General features: G+C 37.5%; 1 protein-coding gene and 1 long non-coding RNA gene across 2 annotated transcripts; both read right to left on the bottom strand.

The window, feature by feature from the left end:
* Positions 1 to 14,093: 14,093 nt before the first annotated feature.
* On the bottom strand, positions 14,094 to 15,301 carry LOC145903728 (uncharacterized). The gene is made up of 3 exons (XR_014402690.1): positions 15,162 to 15,301; positions 14,918 to 15,059; positions 14,094 to 14,698 (listed from the first exon to the last, which is right to left on the bottom strand). It is a non-coding gene; the product is annotated as an uncharacterized LOC145903728 (long non-coding RNA).
* Positions 15,302 to 15,627: 326 nt separating this feature from the next.
* LOC145903161 (uncharacterized) lies at positions 15,628 to 16,618 on the bottom strand. The gene is made up of 5 exons (XM_082991235.1): positions 16,558 to 16,618; positions 16,310 to 16,452; positions 15,931 to 16,155; positions 15,698 to 15,874; positions 15,628 to 15,645 (listed from the first exon to the last, which is right to left on the bottom strand). Exons 1-5 carry the CDS (start codon positions 16,616 to 16,618, stop codon positions 15,628 to 15,630), a joined length of 624 nt encoding a protein of 207 aa, XP_082847361.1.
* Between the last annotated feature and the right edge of the window lie 2,709 nt (positions 16,619 to 19,327).

Below are 19,327 nucleotides of genomic sequence, written 5' to 3'. Positions count from 1 at the left end.
AAGTTATTTCACAATCATTTCTACATTTAACCCCATGATTTTTAAAGGGGTCAATGTCTACCAAATGGTTGGTAAGTCATTGTATTAGTCCATAGTACACTGTGGTTAAGGCATAAACGTGACACCGCAATCATGTAATTTTGAGTTCGATGTATTCTTAGTAGACAACAAGTTAGTGTGGAGCCTGCTGAAAAATATCCTACCGAGGGATATTAACATTCTACTCGGTGTAAAATCAATTATTTGGCAAACGATGTTTATGTCATGGTATGGAGTGAGCGATGCGCTAAACATGTTTGCTCGTAGCATACGCATGAGTCAGTGCTGTACACTGTAATATCGTTAGTTCGGCATTGGTCGGCGTGATAGCTGAAAGGTACTTGCGTCTATGTTGTTGTTCGACCCATGTAAAATCACAAGGTAACATTCCAAGCATAATATTTCACTTGGATCTGTAATGCACCTTGCCCGGACACACATGGTAAAAAACTACTCACCGCCTAACCTGGTGCTCGCCTGTGCCCAGAGTGCGATCTTCGTTACAAGCAGTTTACAACCAAGTATCGAATATTGTAACAGATGCCAACCGTGTGGTGTCACCGCTTTATAATTGTTGTCCTCACCATCAGCACACAACCACTAGTTCTATGCTGGTAACAGCGGTTTATAAACTGTTTGTGTCGAAGCTTCAGTCACACTCTGCCATCCATCGTAGCCGGGAAAAAATGTGGGAATGTCCATTGGCGCGTTGCTCTCCGTTCATATAATGGATATACTCTATGACAGGCTGGCAGGTTATCAGGATGCAGTTGGTTTAAATGGACGGATACATGTTCATGTATTATATTTAAAGAATCTGTTGCATTTTTCATCAATTTACCTAAAAATTAACGACTTCTTTTTTTTGCAGACTTTATTTCGTGGGATTTGAATACCCACCAACAAATGACGCCCAATCCGCGCCAGTCTGTTTTCCTCATTTCGGTTGTGGTTCTGCGCCGAACGAGGGTCTCTCTACTGACTTAGATGAGACCCACCGCGAGGGTTGATACCTTGACGTGGTGCAGTGGCTTCTAAACCAAGTCCAACTCCGCAGAACCAAATAATAAACCAACAGTATTTGGAAGTAGTCCCTCATGAGCGATAATTCTTTTAAATATTTTGGACGTCATCTGGGATTACAAACGCTACCGCAAGATGGGGCTAATAATACGTGTAGTTTGGGAATAAGTCCGGCTGTGAACCTGGCGCGACTTCAACGTGCTTGCGTTTGGTTTAAATCAAACTAAAACAGAAACGCAAGTAGAGTGATTGCGCTGGAAGACGGTTTTGTGATTTAAATCCATGTTAAAAGTAGAAATATTCTACATCCAGCAACTTTTGCCACACATGGGGCGGTTGTAGCTTGGGATTTGAACACTCCTGGTCATGAGAAGAAGCTCGCTGTATTGTCTGAACATCGTCGCACGGTCACGAAAGTGTCACAACTCTGATGGAAATCTTTTGTTGAGTGGATCACAGGATGGTGGATTTGAGATGATCGTGTGATAATGAGTTTCCATACTTGGATCTGTCTAGGGCACAAGACGTGCATAGACATATATGTTTAATATCACACAATGTAAAAATGGGAGTTGGGTTATCAAAATAAGGTTTTTCAAAGGCACTAAACCAGCTTAAATTGCAAATCAATAACGAAGTACGGTGTCCCGACTTCGCAAACAGAATTAATCAATCTACAAAATCAATCAAACTCTGTTGGACTAATGAGTAAAAAAAAAAGTATTTTTGGAAATCAAGCTTGTAAAGGAATCAAATTTCGATGCGAAGAAGGCTTTGTTGGCTGTTTGAACTTTTTAATCCTGAATTTACGTCATAAAGCTATGTAGGTAGCCTTGATTTTCGGCTGCCAAGCTGGTCGATACCCCAATACGTCCCTACAATTTCCATGCAGCAATAAACACTAAAGATTGGTCCAATAATTCGAAGAGAGATGCGCGACTTTAAATATTCGTTTCTGAAAAGTATTTTTGTTTAGTTATTTGCTGAAGTTGTCTGATTTTTTTTTGTTTTTTATGCGTTGACGCTTCAAGAAAGTTGGGAACTAATCTAAAAAAAGACAGACCTCAATTACTCAATTTTACAAAAAAAATTACTACATAGAATTCGAACAATATTCAGGGCGAGCAAAATAAAGGGCAAACCAGCTACAAAGTCTGAAATCACCGCAGAAATCAACATTCTACAAACATATAGCTCTCCACCACCGAAATCAGACTATGCAGAAATGTTACCATGATGTACATGTATGTCTTCGACTGCAACGATCTACGATTAGTTCTCTCGTTGAATCTTCCTCTTATAAACCAAGCAACCAACCCCAGCACCATAACAAGCAGGAGAACGATGAATCCAACTGATATGTAAACACCTTTCATGTGTTGCAAACCTTCAGATTTCAATGCTTCTTCCACATCTGCACACATGCACATACTATAGGTAAGGTTAGATAAGTATGGTGAATATTAACTCACACAAATATATTAAAACATAAGAAAAATGTTAACCATGGTCACAATTTGCTCGGTAAGCGGAGTATAAATGATTATTACTAGAATTGATCACCAGAATTCAAAATATCTCTGTATGAAAAACGAGGTATAATAAATGATAATATTCAACCCAACTTAATTCTTACCAATGCAAGTTTTTTCGTCATTCCCGAGATAGCGGCCTTTAAAACAAGAACATTGAACAACTCCAAGTTCATCATTGCAGAAATCTGAACATCCAACTTTTTCCTAAAATATGCAGAAATTTTGTAGTTGTCAGACAATATACCGAGGTATCTAAACATTGTGGCTCCACACCTTTCCACACAAATCCGGAGCTGAAACGTAGAATGGTCCAACCGTTAAAATCTCTTCTATATCCGCATCCAATGATCGCCGTTCACGTCTTTGTGAGCAATCCTGTGAAACACGTATGAAAAAGTATTATCTTATATTGTTATGTATTTCCAAAATTACTAATCCGAAAATGTATCGTAAAATTAGTTTTGTATCTGTGCAAAACACCAATATGTTACTGTGTATAAAACCTCACCGGTTGTTGACAATTGTCGCTGGTATTATCGCATAATTGCACGTAACAGTGAGCGTACAGTGATTGTTCGTTCACAGACACGTTGTTCCACACGAATGAGCGAAACTTAAAGGATCCGTAAGTGCTTTGGTAGTTTCTTAAAATTACGATTGAATCTTCAGACTCCATCTCGTGGACGACTTTGCAACTGCGATAACATGATTTTATCTGTAAACTTTTTATATTTTAACAGGAACAAATTTCTAATAAAATGCTTTCATATTGTGGCATGAAATACAAATTAAACAAACACTGAATTTAAATGAGAAATAGTGTGTAAGGTTGGAAATATGTGAAGTTTCATGCTGATGTTTTCTGGCATTCTTAAATCAATTTCGCTTGAACATAATTGACAGGAATGTATTTAGAAGTTTTTTTCAGCGACATTTTACCTTTCCGTGATGAGTTCATATTTCAAACCTCCTTCATCAGAACCCCGGTTGCTGACCCAGCATGATTTTAACTGACAAATAGAGTTTGATTAAAACATTGGCTAAACAAGGAAACCTAGCACAAATTATGCAAAAATAATTCCTAATTCCTAATAGATCTTATTTTAACCATACATAAATAAACAACGTATTGTCAGTGCCAATAACGACAAGCGCCTTTAGGGCCAGCCACTAACCCAGTCCATCTACATAACTTATGACGTAAGTTTATTAATAAAGGAGTAGAATGGTCAACAAAGTTTTTGTATTAAAAGTTAATTTATTCACAAACTTGACTTCGAGAAATTCATTGATGAATTTATTTATTTAGCATAAATTTTTACCGTATGTGAACGTATATATGTGTTTCAGGCCACACTTCTACGACTTAACTTATGGCCAGCACATGCACAGAATACTGATACATTTTTATTTCAAATTATCATTGAACAAACATACCCTTAGAGATGTGTGAAAGTTTCCACTTCCACTGGCCGAATCAACCTTAGCGTAAACAAAGTTTGGAACTTGGACGATTGAATTTGATCTGAGTGGATTTTTCATTTGCTCGTCACTAAACAACTCAAATCTGATCGTAATATTCCCAACACTACGATGTGAAGTCAGATAACTTTCTTTCCTGTTAAGTTTCAACAAAAGCATAAATGTCATCAAACTAAAAAAGTAAACATATTTCAATGCGTACAGTTTAGTTGATATTGCTCCAGAAGCAGTTTTGATATCTCTGTTTAACATTCCTGGAATAAAGCACGATATTTCCCAGAGAGGATTGTAAGTTGTCCGTCTCACAACTTGAGTGGTAAATTTGTAATTGCGAACTTGGTACATGATGCTTACGTTGCTTTGGGATTTCTTCGAAAAAACATGTAAAGTATATTTTAGTTTGAATAATAGTCTTATCTCCGTAAAGATTAATATGTTAAGTTATAAAACAACCTATCCAGGGAACAGGTAATCAAGCTATATAGTACAGATGTGGTCGACTAAATCATTAAGCAACTTCAAGTTGGGTAACAATTCCATATATGGTATCAACACGTTGGCAATCGCTGACTACATAAGCAGAGCGACTAGCGCCTGACAATCAATGTGTTTCAACTGTTGCTGTGTTAGGGTCTAGGCTGCTGGTTATGGTTTATAGTACTGCTCATTTTCTGAAGAAACTGTTGCGCCGTGTGCTATATTACTTTACTGGATTATCGACAATAAACGGATTTATAAACAACTTTGGACTGGTTTGAAGCTTGGTGGATGTATGTGTTTAGTCGGGAGACTGCTTAGAAAACGAACAAACTTGTCTAAAGGAGTTATTTAACTCCAACAGTAACCTTGAGATAGAGAAGGCAAGTTGCCTACGAGGCCGAGTTGCCATCGAGACGCAGTCGTACCCCTCGGTCGCTCTAAGGGAGGCGACAGTAGTTTGTTTTCAGCTACTGAACAACCCAACTTTTCTATGTAATAACCATGTTATTGTTAAGTGTATATCGGACCAGATTAGTTACTGCCAGATTCAACAAATTCTGATGTACATCGGGCAATATTCACTAAATATAATTACCTCCAGAGTTGAAGGACACGCATCCACTTCAAATTGGAAAACAGGATTTTTCGCTGCAGCTTTACAACTCCCAGGTAGAGAATCAAGACTTGTCATTGTACGATTCGAAATATACAAAATATCTTTTCCGCTTGCTTCCAATCTACTTAACCCATGAGAACTGACACTAGAATAAAAGTTGTGTAAATAACCATAAGATTTGTGAAGTTGATGTTGTAAAATGTGTCGCCAATTTTTAACCTAAAAAAATAATAGAAGGAAATAATACACGTGTAAGATTTCGTTTATATTTATATTCATTTAGAAAAGTTCGGATGACCGACATCTGAATGCGATTGTGATTACTCATCATAACTTGTTTATTTTTTTAGTTTAACTGAAGTTTTATCAAAACAAATTTCTTTAAAGCAACAAAACTTATGACTAAAACAAAGTTGAAAGTTGTCGTTCCAATTTAACAGATTGAGTGATAATGGAAGTTAACAAGTCTATAAATTTAAAATGTAATATGCCTGGCAGCAACAGGAATTTCATAAGTGTTTAAATGTCCTCAACATGAATAATATTTTTATATTATTTTGGTTTAGTTTGGATAAATTTAAGTAACAAATTCATGAAAAAATTATTTATTCCTCTAGCAAATTCTAGTAAATTTAAGTCTTACTTTAACTTGATAGAATTTGTGTTGCATTCCATTTCGTTATACATCTTGCAATCTGAATACAAAATAATATTCTAGTGTCACCTTTCCGGTTTTAAACTGCTTTGACTTTGGAGCAAAAATATTCCTAAGTCAATGAACCTTATTTCGTCACAATAGCTTCACTTAATTATATTCTCAGTTATTCTTTCTGACAATTATGTTTACATTAATTACTGGAAGTTTTATAAATGAAATCAGCTGACCTTCAGAGTTAGCTTTGCATCGAAAACCAAAGCAAAAGTTTGCAAACACATAGTGCGTAATATCGGAGGCAAAGCCATGTAATGGTCAGACACATTATAACTACGTCATCCACACACACTAAGCATTGTGCACTACACAGTGTCCGCATTTTTAAATTATGTAATCGGTTTGTGTTTAAGTCTCTTTATATGATCGGTTGCTCAACTTGTTCAATCCACTTCATTACTTCTGCTTCACATTATTCTCGAACTTGGTTTAATACAAACCTGAGCTGATGTTGATTGAAGGAGGTGGAGTGCCAGAGTTATATACGAATATTTGAATATTAATTCTTCGGGCTTGAAGTTTTATAATTTGATCCCTGCCAACAATTACCCCAGGATGTGAAGGATCATCGGATAAAATCTATTCAACAACAAGGTACAGTAGATCATATGAACTTAGTTTGTTTTTATATCAAAGATAACAACAACGTCTCTATAATGACAGTCACGAAAACTTTCAGAATGCAACTTACATTGAGTCCGTCTGCATTTCCACCGCGGCCAAACGTATTGCTGCGAACAGCTGAAGCAGATACTGAGAAATTACATCTCACTGGGCTTGTCACAGTATAATTACAAGCCAGGTATCGTAACAAGTTTCCATCGCTCGAAGTTGGAAGAACAAGTGTTGTTGGAAGATCGTCCACGTTCAACTCCGAATCACAAGATTGTTCGTTAACTAAAAAACATTTCGTATTTCACGTACTTGCATGAGATTGTAGAAATTAAATTAAACTGAAATTTGGCCGAAACAGAGCAAGTCCACTTTTTACAACCAAAACACGACTAAATGTTGACAATTTGTGTTATAATATCACTGCACAGCATCGTATAAACTTGGAATCGATTGTACCGCGGCAATTCCTGTTGGAAACCACTGTATTAAATACTGTATATTTTTACTTCAATTGTATGTTGCATCAAACGTTTGTATAGTTTCAGTGTTTGACCAAATCTTTGGCAAAATGCTGGCAAATAAGATGGTTACGTATTGGAAACTGAATCAAACACTTGTTGTCACCTTAGTTAAAATTGTATTCACAAATACGAAAGTATGTTTAAATCTAATCGTGGTGCTTTGGATATCCTGGGTTCGAATCCAGGTGTAGTAAAAAATATACACGTTTGTGATATGAACTGCGCTATACAGTGGTGGTCAACTGCACATATGTGAAGCTAGTCTGACGCGTTGCGAGCTGACGAATAAGTTTAGCTTAATCCACTATACAGGTTCAGACCGGAAAGTTATTACAGTTCAGCAAAAGGACGGAGGATGCCGGGAATTTTGAAGGTCAGGATTTTTCGAGTCTTGCCCGGACTTTAGATGAAAGTGGTTTCACCGCAGTTCAGCTTGGATTCCAATTTAACCAAATATTTTTAGAGTTTAAGTTTCAATCGAACTTTTTTCCAAGCGATTTTTTATCACTAGCTTTAGAATTATTTTCACATCAAACTAATTCAAACCTTAGTTTTCACCAAAAAAATACAAAATGTTTAAATTTCAAAGGGTCAATTGTTTAAAGTTTTATTTGGTGTCAAAGTTAGGTCAAAGTTTTTTTTAAAACCAAAAAAGTCTTTGAGTGATTCACAAAACGATTATTTCCAAACTTCAGGAAAAATACAAATATCTTCTTGTATGGAAAACTTAACTATTTCCAAAATATAAAGGTTCATTGAAGCGTGACCGGTTTACGTTGTTTAATATTCGTCGACAAAACCGAGGTTAAACATTTGTATAATTAATTAATGCGGTTGCATTTTTACTTTATTCAAAGCAAATAACATACAAAGAAATAAATGGTAGGGGCACCGATAAAACCTTAAAGGTTAAAAAGTCAGGCGCCCATGTAAAGGTGATTTCCACACGGAGAATCACCGTCTGCAGTAGGATCGCAGCCAGTCGCACTGGGAGGTGATGGGTTGCGGTAGATTGCATATAACGTTACGTGGCCACCCGGCCGTGCTGGCCAAAGCAAAACCCATACTATTGTGGTGATGCAAATCGGAGATTATAATAACATTTGATAACGAAAACTAAAGAATGCCGTTGCATCTTAACTTTAATCGATTTATGATATTCAAATACATTTCCTGCTTGTTTCTTACATTGTTTGGTTTTACATTTCTTACCTTCCATGAATGCAAATCCGGGAAAGGAAGAAAAATAAATGCCTCGCAACGTGGGACAACTGAAATACATGGAACCGGTATCTGATTTCACAATTCCTGTTGTACTTCCATTACCTGTAAACGTTGCTAACAAGGCACCGTTTGTGTTGCTTCCTTCGTAAACCTATAGTAAAATTATAACATAATATGCAATGAACGATAATTGATTCTATTTTATACCTTAATGCATTAAATGCGCGAAATTTATTAGTTGGTTTACGTTCATTTTGTTGACTGTTAAACTATTGGCACGCCTTGAAGCCGTTGTTTTGGAATAGGTTTTCAGATTACCTCATTAGTTGGAAGTTAACATGTTGTTAACAATTATTGTGATTGTACAAAAAAAGAATTATTTTAGATAGCTTCGAAAGTATGTGACGTAAGTTGTTCCGCATGAATGAGTTGGTTCAATGGTTCGCTTTCAGGACGTTTTAACATCAATTTCACAAAATGATAAAACCACGGATTTCTGAATAAATTCTTTTAAAAAATTGAAAACAGCCAGAAATGTTAGAATTTATCGCCCCGCTAATTATTTTTATATCTTTCAGTTAGGAACAGGAATATTCAGAAACATGTTGTGATAAGTTTGGTTCACGTAAGCACAAGACCCCCCACAACTCAAAGTTAAGGTTGGTTGAGTAGAACTACAGAGCGGACATATTCACCGAACAAATGTTGTTGCCGAGAGTTCTGAGGTACAAATGTATTGCAGCAATTCCCCCATCATTTCCAGTGGATAAAATTCTTCCATAACTTGAACACGATTGTGAGATGCCGAAAGCAGTACTGCGTCCACTATAAGCTGATGGTCGGCAAGTTGACGAACCTCCACCTACACAAGTATGACGTGTAATATATTCGTGAATAACATATAAAGATATCGCGTAATATCTCGTTAAAAAATACCTGTAACAGTTTGCAGGAACAAACACAAGAGGAAAATAATTTGCATTTTAAATGTTTTTCCTAACATCGTCAAATTGCTGAACGACAAAGAAATTATTCTCAACACAAAACAACAATAACCCCAACAAAATATTACTGATGACATTTACTCATTCCTACAAACCAGCTTGATGTAATAAACTCCACACATAAAGATACTACAAATGTCAGCCAACTATAAAACGTCATGACAATTAACTTGCAACTAGCGCCACTAGGTGGGCCACTCGCACGAAATCGTATCTATGACAACGGGAAAAACAAGAATGTTAAAATTCAATGTTAAAAGTAATTAGAAAAGTGACATTAAATCACATGCTTACAAAAATGTTTTGAAACATCTACAAAACCTCCTCTTATGACTAATATCAACACTACAATATCGTTACCAGATTTTTCTGCATGCGTCGTTGTTTGTATTCGCCCAAATAATTGTGAACTTGCAATATTTCTAATGTAAGGTAACCTGTTGTACATTCGACATACACGATTTGTATTATCGAGGATATGTAACGTTGTTACCTCAAGCAGTTACGACTTACTTTAGGGATAAACATCAAGTGCATATGACACAGTCATGGAAACTTTGCGTAAAACTAAAGGTACTTTTACAACAAACATATATCCAAAGTTTTTCGGTTCTACGTCAGCTAAAAAATGTAGAAAACTGCACGAAAAGTAGCGGCGACCAAAAGTCGCAAACCTTTATCGCTGTTGCGAATTTGAGGCCACACAATTCGCTCGCGTCAATTTCGCTGTTTACATAGGAGAAGGCGCCTTATATTGCAGATATCGAATAGGTTTAAACATAGGAGAATCCACCAATTACGTTACCTCAAAGGTCAGGACAAGGTTTTACATCACACAAAAATATGTCACTGTGACGTCACAAACCAAATGCTTATTTGCCTCTGATTATCGGAAGACTACAGGTTATAGCAGCAACGACACTATTCTGTACGACGGGGATGGTGCGTTTCTTTGCTCAGTGAAATTAAATGACATCATTTTGCGTGTGATGCCATAACTTTAACCTTGCAGAAATTGGGGTGTTAACAATTTTTGCAACTTCAACCTTGCGTTGACTTGAATTTGATGATTCCAATATTATTTGTTTTTTTACGAACTATATTGCGAAAAATACATTAGTGGTTGATTGTGGCAAATTAATCAAATAGTTTACGACGCGAACTCGTGGGCAACGCTACTGGAAGACAAAATATGGTACTATGACAGAATAACAGTGTTAGTGTCGCATAATCAGCTATATTGGTCGATTTTTCTCGGCGGTCTTTGCCAGCCCCAAAATTCAAGTAACCTGCATCTTTTGCTGTGAGTGGACAAAACAACAATGCTAAATTGTCTCTGTCGTCTTTTCAAAAGTTCATGCATCACGTTAGCGATCATAAATGCTTTAACAACAAGAACACCCTGTCCCAGTTACTGTTTTATCATTATGCAACCAAATAAGACTTAACAGGTCGAAACAGCGGCATAAAAATCCGTTTTTTGCACTTGTTTACTTGTTGCAAAACTATATTAAACCAGTTTTACAATATTTTCCATTCCTACGCATAAGGCTTGCTGCCAGCACTCGTGCGGCCTAAGCGCCTTCTATGACGTCACGCAACAATAATCTTGTTTTCACACGATTTAGTTCGCAACTTGCAAAAATGCGACTTTGATCAGCTGTATCTCAGAAACCAGTCGCTTTAACAACCTACCTTTTTCGCCAAAAAAGATATGACCATCTCTTAGTTTAATTATAAAATTTTTATTTTTTAGTGTCACATACACTTTAAGAAGTTGCTTAATAAGATTACAATGTGAGATACCAATGTTAACCGACAATTTCTTTGAAGTTGTCTGAATGACAATTTTCACTTTTCTTTACCTGTCCCTCGACACCTTCCTGTCCCAGGCAACTGAATGCGGACAAACAGCTGCAAGACTCCCGGCTTTATAGAAAAACTGCATTACCACTAAACACGCAGCAGGTAACTTCCCAACCACATGATGTGAAGTTGATGCTACTTTTAGCAGTCGGGGCACGCAGCACCAAGCGCTTACTTCATCTTCTAATCTCGTCTCCCACCAAACAACCTGAGATTAATCTTGTACCAGGTACTGCATGACATCATGAATATGTGAATAAACATGAGGTGATTTCAACGCGCATCCATGCACAGAATATTTAATGTTTCACGCATTCTATAATATGAGTAGACATCGCAACAGAGGTGATGCGCAAACGTTTTACTTGGAAGAGAAATTTTATTCTAAATCGTCGCTTGCAGCACAACCAACAAAAATAATGGAAACAGGTAATTTTTAATAAGGAACAAATCCACATTCAAGATAATATTTTACAGAAAACATCAAAAAGCCTTTCAGGCCATTTTCAACGTCACAAACGGCTTGCATAGGAATTTACGTTTCAAAGTTGCCTGAATGCAGAAAGACCGAAATTGCAGTCGCGTGTCAGACAAAATGACGTAACAATATGTGCACGGAAGCCTGGGGGCAGAAAGTTTCACATGTCGGTTCTGATTTTATTTTATTTACAATATTTTGCTCTGATCGAACGTTTCAGGCGACTTTATTAAAACAAAATTCTCGACTTCACACACACTTAACTCAATGTTATTTAAACCCCTGGGTGCGGTCAGGTTTCGATCAGTTAGGAATTTAATACCAGGAGGTAAGATTGAACTGGACTCTTTATATTAATAATATTTTTGGAATCAATTTGTCATTATTAAATTGACTTCTTTTTACAGGCAGGTGGTGTTCGCTTGCATTGTTTCATTCGCTTGCATTGTTTCATTCGTTTGCATTGTTTCCTGTTCTTCGTTTGCATTTAGAATATCAGACACATTCAACTGTTTTTCTGGGTTCAACTATCCCGACTTTTATAAATAGGTGTTTTCAAGGACACGTTTGTAATTGTCAATTTCCAGTTTTTGTGGCAAACGCTACTTTTAGCGTTGTTGGATTCGTGTGTTTATGCTACCACGCTGGTCCTCTTGAATAAGCCGGTCTCGTGGGACGGTCGTCGCTCTTGTCATCTCCTTGTCTACCATGCTGGATCGGTAGTCATTCCCTATAAATCTGTTACGCAGTTCACGCAACTGTGCGTTGCAGTCATCACGACGGGAACATATTCGTCTGTACCGGAGTGTTTGTGAGTGTACGATGGATCGATACACATGTTTCGGGTGGGCACTGGAAGGATGTAGGTATTTGCCGCTGTCCGTCGGCTTCCGGTATATGGAGGTGAAGAGTTCACCGTCGTTTAGCGAAACCGTTACATCCAAGAAATGCACCGAAGTGAGCGAGTGTTCCATGGTGAACTGTATGTTAGGGTCCTCTTTATTGAAGTCCTCCACTAAGGCTCGAAGAGAATTCTCTCCCTCAGTCCAGATAAAAAAGATATCGTCGATAAATCGACGGTACAATACAAGGGACGGTTTCCAGGTGTTCGTGAATCGTTCCTCGAGATCTGCCATGAAAATGTTCGCGTACTGTGGTGCTAGGCGTGTGCCCATCGCCGTCCCCCTGACCTGAATTTAAGTTCATCGTTGAAGAGAAAGTTCATTCTGTGTCAGAATGAACTTGGTCAATTGAATAGCAATTTCTGTGAAGTCATCTTCTTCGGGAAGTATTTTGCAAGGCTTCCAGTTCGCGTTCGTGGTCTATGTTGCTGTACAGGGATACAACATCCAACGCAACCAGGATAGCCTCGGGCAGAAGGTGTTTGATGGAGGATAGCTCTCTGATAAAATCCGTGGTGTCCCGAACATAGCTATTTGCGGCTTGAGCGTGTGGATTTAATAATGTTTCGACGTACCCCGATACACTTTAGGTAAGAGTGCCAATGCCGCTTACAATTGGACGTCCTGAAATATTTGGTTTGTGTACCTTGGGTAACATGTAAAAAAAGCCTGGTGATGGGTCCTCGGGAATCAACGAGCCCAGCTCTTTCCGGACCCGCTCTGGAAACGATTTAACCAGTTTGCGAAAAGAAAGACTTTCAAGTACACGCAACACTAAAGGAGGTGATACTGGTACAAAAAACTTATCTTCTCATAAACTTAGCAGTGGCGAAACATCACTTCTCCAGAAGGGTCTTAGTTTTTGCCCAGCGTCAACGCTAGACAAAATTAAAGCATGCGCAGATTGCGTAAACTTTATTTCACCAACGGCCGCCAGTAAGTCCATACTGATAATTTTACTTATGCCTAAAATTGTTATGAAGTTAAAAATTTTTCTTATTCTGAGTGTGCTCAGAATTATGAGAAAACCCGTGAGTTTTGTTTTCTTATTCTGTTTCAAAACAAAGACTGACCAATTTCATAAGCCAGAAAAGTTTGTAACAATGTATGGCGTTAATACAAATGTACTTTCACGCATGTACACGGCTGCATGAATTAGCATCCACGGCCACATGAGGCCGTGCGGCGGCAAGTATGCACCCTTGACTTAGATAGATTGTACCACAAATAATACAAAATCCAGACGGAAGCGTGAATTGTGGCTGAAGAACCAAAGGTATTATGACAACTTCAAGGTTGACATTCCTCCGTAAAAATTGTCGAAATACCAAACCGTTAATGCATGGACATTTATCCGGCTTCAATTTTAACCAAAGATAAAAAGCATGATAATTACAAAGTCACACGTTTTTCGCTGCATTTTTTATTTCTAATTTGTTCACCAATTTTGCGATACATAAATCTCATATAACTTGAGTAGCATTTAATTGGTAAATCCTATTTGTTCAGTACATTTGACATAATGTCGCACGTGACTTCTTTTGTTGTTCCCTAACCTATGTTTAATCGAAAACCTGATGCAGAGAATTACACTAAATACATATTTATTACTTCATTAAAACTACATTGATATCAAGTTAGTCAAAGAATTAGTCACACGCATTAACTACACTCTCGGTATACAAGTACACATAGTTAACACACAAAGCGAAATCTATTAGGTTAAGTAGTAGAGGCTGAGCCTGATAAAAGCACACTTTATATACTAGAGGGAGGGGTGACGATGTAGGGGTTCTGAAAAAAAGTATTGTTCACAGCAAGCATTTAACAGAACACATTCAGATACTGGAAAACCGGGTTAAACTTTACACAGGAAAACTGACGCCATGGAGACGACCAACAAACAATCACCAGAAAATTAAAAGGCAACGTTATCCTGGTTGCTACGTAGTTACGTCACGGGCTTTTCAAGTGTGGTCGGACTGATCGAAAACTATTTTACTATTTTAGTCAAAATAAATGAGTCCTTGTTACGTTTTAGTCATCTTGGCCTATTACATTTTTTAACTGTGGTCTAGCTTTCCTCTGGTGAGTAGCAACCCACGCCAACAGGATAAATTGCTTGTCCAGAAACAAAACAATTGTTGTCTCGATCTTTGGAAATTTTTTTGAAACCCGAATCATCGTCACCAACTCCCCAACTGAGCAAATATTGTCAATTTGAGAAATTTGAAAGTATTTTTAAGAAGTTTTCAAAGACTTTACCAACAAGGATATATCTTATTTTAAGGTATAATTGTACACGATAAAAACGATAAACACTTTGCGGATTTGTTGTAGTTTGGTTTTGTTCCACATTGGTAACTAATGGTTTATAACATGTTGTCTTATGGCGTTTACACAAAAATATGATGGTATACCTGTTCTTGATAATCCAGTACTTGTCCTCGCCAGGTGGTTTGTTCGGATCTTTTCCATAACCAACGACCAACACTGTGTGACGTAACGCGTTTTCGTTCGTTGGATTTAAACCTTTTTCCCAATCAGGATCATAAAATATATCTGAAAGTTCATTACACTGCTATGATATTTAATATTTGCTCGCAAAGAAGCAAATTTATTTATATACAGTTAAGTTATAAGAAGTTGTTTTCAAAAAGTTACCTTCATAGTTGGTGTGAGCGTGGAATTTGGATTTATTTGAAGCAACCAAACTGACAGCAACCGGCCCAACTTTCGCCACCACATTTTCAAGTTCTTTTTCACATCCTTTTATTTTCTTGAATCCTTTGATTCCGATACGTCTGCAAGGTCCATCTCTGCATCGTGTTCTCTGTCCAATGTAACAGCACAAATTGTCGTACACATATTTTCACCAAATCATGATGTATGCTATGTAACTTTTTGTTTACGAAGATCTTTTCGTAAATTTCGATTACAATGGTTCAACCTAATAAGTTTTGCTGATTTTGATGTTTGGTTTCTCAAACCAAACCAGTACTGGAAAATACAATTAAACGTATCTCTTTTCAAGACTCTCATTTGCAGAAACCAGTACTTTAGTGGTGGTTACGTTATAACTCCAGCAATCTACAAGGTACTTTAGTAATGGACGTCTATGGGAAGTATGTTAGGAGATAAAAGCAGACTGAAGATCCAATTGTTGTTTAATATTAAAAATGGATTTTCGTTGAACAAACCTTGCCAATGAACGGATATTCATGTTCAAAAACGAGTCCATTCCTTCTAATGTAATCAAACGCCCATTCCAGATCTCCTGTACCTCCACCCTTTTTGTCACAATCAACTAATTGTTGTTCAGAAAGTTTGACCAAATCTTCGTTGTTTATCTTGTGATGAGATTCAACGGCTGCTACCTGCATATTTAAATCATGGTAGTTATACTAGTTAGGCATTTGTTACGAACGCTTACTGCACTGAATATCCAGCAAACGGGTAACTCAGTTCCTTGGTCTTGCACCGGTGTTACACAACCCTTGTCCCTCCAGTCAAAACTTTCAGGGTTGGGTTCCTCAATGCCAACATCTGGGTCAGTTTCTTGAGGTTCTTCGCACATTTTCGATGCTCCGAATAACAAGGGCGGTCTGTAACATTCTGCCACATTCCGATCGTCCATCCATGGGAGTTCATCGTTTTTCTGTGTTGAAATGTATTTAAACAAACGTTCACTCAAACTTAGTAGGAAGTCATTAGGCTAACAGGCTTCGCAGCCCAGGTATCGCAGTCTAGCTGCATCAGCCACCATTGTATGAAACATTACTGCGTTGAGTTGGACATGTGTTGTTTTTTACCCGATCGCTGAACTGTGTCAGTGAAATCCTGTATGTGAACTTTCCAGTCTTGAAATCTTCATTGTGTTCTTTCACTTCAGCTAAACTTCTTTCCCAAATAATTTTTCTTTCACGAAGTTCGTCCTCGTTTAAATATTGTTTATCTGCAAACCATCGAAATAACTGCAACATAACTCTAAATGTTAAATCGATGTAAATTAAGAATGAAACTTATTAAAGCAATTTGGTGGAACCAGGAATAAACTTACTGTATTTTGCGATCCACTCATTCCATACTTGATCTACGTCATCATCAAGATCGCCAAACATTGTTCAGTACGTTGAAGCAAAAAAGTTATGCCTACATAAACGTGCCAGTAAGTATAAACATGATAACGGTATATGATAAGTTATCACGCCACGTCAGGGCATATTATGTATTACATCATTTTGCTGCGTATAAGTTTCTCTGCATATACGCTGCAGCCACATTCCAACAATGCACAATATGGGGTGATACTACATTTGATAAACTAATCAGTGCTTTTTAATTAGCTAATCAACTAAATTAAATGTTGGAATAAATAACTTAGTAATTGCCGGAATAATTTAATCAACGCTAACTACTGCTGTGCACTTTATCGCAAGTAAATAAACCAAGATCTTGTTTTGTTTACTTGCGATTTAATCATAAATGTTGTATTCTTTTCCGTGTGTAACAAATAAAATTTGACATACAAATTCTTGTTCAAATACAATAGCTTTGTACGCATTCACAACCGTACATAAAGCTATGAGTCTCCACATTTGCTACTTGACGTCACATATCATTTACCAACTTCGCTTTCAACTCAATTTAACGCTGCGCAATCAAATCAATAAATTGCAAAGCGAAACCGACCGCTGTTCCCAGTCAAACTTTATCCCAGTCGTATCACTGAATCATTAATGGAGACTACTGGCTATCTGTGATCTTTCCTAGTTTGTCACGGAAAGGCGTTATCACTGATTGTCGGTAATAAACATCGGAAGTTTATCATAACGTTGACACGCTTATGACAAGTAAACTATTTTTTTGTGATTTATTCCCAAATTATATCACAAGCCCTGTGGTAATCTGACGAAAATATGGGATAAATCTCGTAATATATATGACTGTTTGGCTGCGCAAATTTTATCTTTTTGGGGATTTGTTCCATTTGAGTAATCACGAATTTAGGCAATTCCTGACCATTTAATTCCATGTTCTTACTGATTTTATGGGTCTTAGGGTTTGGACAATATAATAATTTAGGTCTTTCTGTTTGAGTACTGCAATCAAGGCATTGTAAAATAATAGAATATATACAATTCATTGCATCACCAATTATGCATTACAAGCCTTGGTGTTTCCATATTCAGCGCAAAGTTTCCATCGCCCAGACATTAGCGGCCGAATTAAGATGCCCTCCCAACAAATGCGCAACAATTCCTTTGTTCGCTTACGATATAACCGTTCAGTCAAGCAAACTCCCAATCTGTGCCGCAGCCGGTGGTGTGTGACGTCACCCCCTTTTTCAAAATTCAATTTGAAAGAAATCGCGCCAAATATGTGCGCCACAAAGTTATAGAAAGTTGGGAGTCTTGGGACAAAAGAAAGGATACTTTAACTTTTTAAGTGTTGCTTGTTAACAGTGAAATAAACTACGCTTACTGAAATACGCATTTGTAACAAATTAATAAAAGGCGTAAATTATAATTTACGCCGATGCTTCGGCTCAGGTGCTTAAGACCAAGCAAGTAATTAGTGCAAAAAAGCTGTTAGTTTTGTTGTCGCCGAAAGGAAGGAAGCAGGTGAGGTACTTGCTGAGTTAATGTTCGATGCTACCATGCGTGGCGTCTGGCTAAATGTTTACTAGGCTACCGGTATATAAATATAATTGTTTTCGCAGGATTAGCTACTTTTAATTTTCAAGCATAATGCCTCGCACTAAAAGCAAAATGAGTTTCTACAAACCTTACGACAAATTATCAAGAAAACAAGTGGGCAAGAAGAAAAAATCAACAAAAGAAGAATGCCTATTCACGGAGTGGACTTGACTTGGTAATTAGCGCCATCACAGCAAAAAAGCATTTGAAGACACATAGCTGTACTTCAAACTGTTAGGTAAGGATTTAGAAATCTTTTCACACAACCAGAACTAATTGATTTATTCTTTTGATTTTTTTGCAGATTGTCTACAATTTATGGGATGAAAGGATTAAAAATTCCAATATCAACAAAGAAATCGTGGTAGTGCTTTCCAACACCTAAGACTGGGACGGAGGGAAAAAACGTTGAAGGCCATGCGCCAGTTCAAGCGGTAGTTGTACGGAACCTCTTGACGAGGTCGACCGCGACTGATGCCAAAAACACGCTCATTTGTCAGGTTAAATGCAGGCGGTCAATGCCGTTGTGAGCTTACATTTTTGGTTCTCAATAAAGTTATGAAAAGCTATATTGTGTGAGCATGTCGTTTTTTCAAGCAAACGCAGCAGAATTAGGTTATACCCGACATTATAGCGTGATTATCCATGAGCAGTATCTGATATATGCCACATTCTCACTCATGACGGTCAAGTATAGTCATTCATGATCAGGTGTTACCTTTCATGTATTAACATGGGGATATATCCCAGAATTATTGCCGAATTTAGGGGTGCAAATCTATAATGATAATTAATGATCGCTCGATAAAACATGAGTGATACCGGGATAATTTTCTGACTGGGTTACGTCATTGAAGGAAATGACTTTATATATATGTGGCTGATTCGATAAGTGTCGCTGGAGAGCACATCGAATGACATAAAACTTCTACACCGGTTAAAGCACCCGAGTCAAACAAAATACAAACAAAAGAGCGATCGGGATTCGTCCACAGGATCTCGCGGGTTCGAATCCCGGTGTGGCAACAAATAAGTAAAAGAACATATTGCAGTGCGACGCATTTGGAGATATTCACAGTACGTGTGACGCACTGATTATTGTAAGGCCGGGTTTTAAGTTACCCGACGCCC

This window comes from Ascidia mentula, chromosome 5 (genome assembly GCF_947561715.1).
Source record: "Ascidia mentula chromosome 5, kaAscMent1.1, whole genome shotgun sequence".
NCBI classification, from domain to species: Eukaryota; Metazoa; Chordata; class Ascidiacea; order Phlebobranchia; family Ascidiidae; genus Ascidia; species Ascidia mentula.
This window is presented reverse-complemented; position numbering and strand designations above follow the sequence as displayed.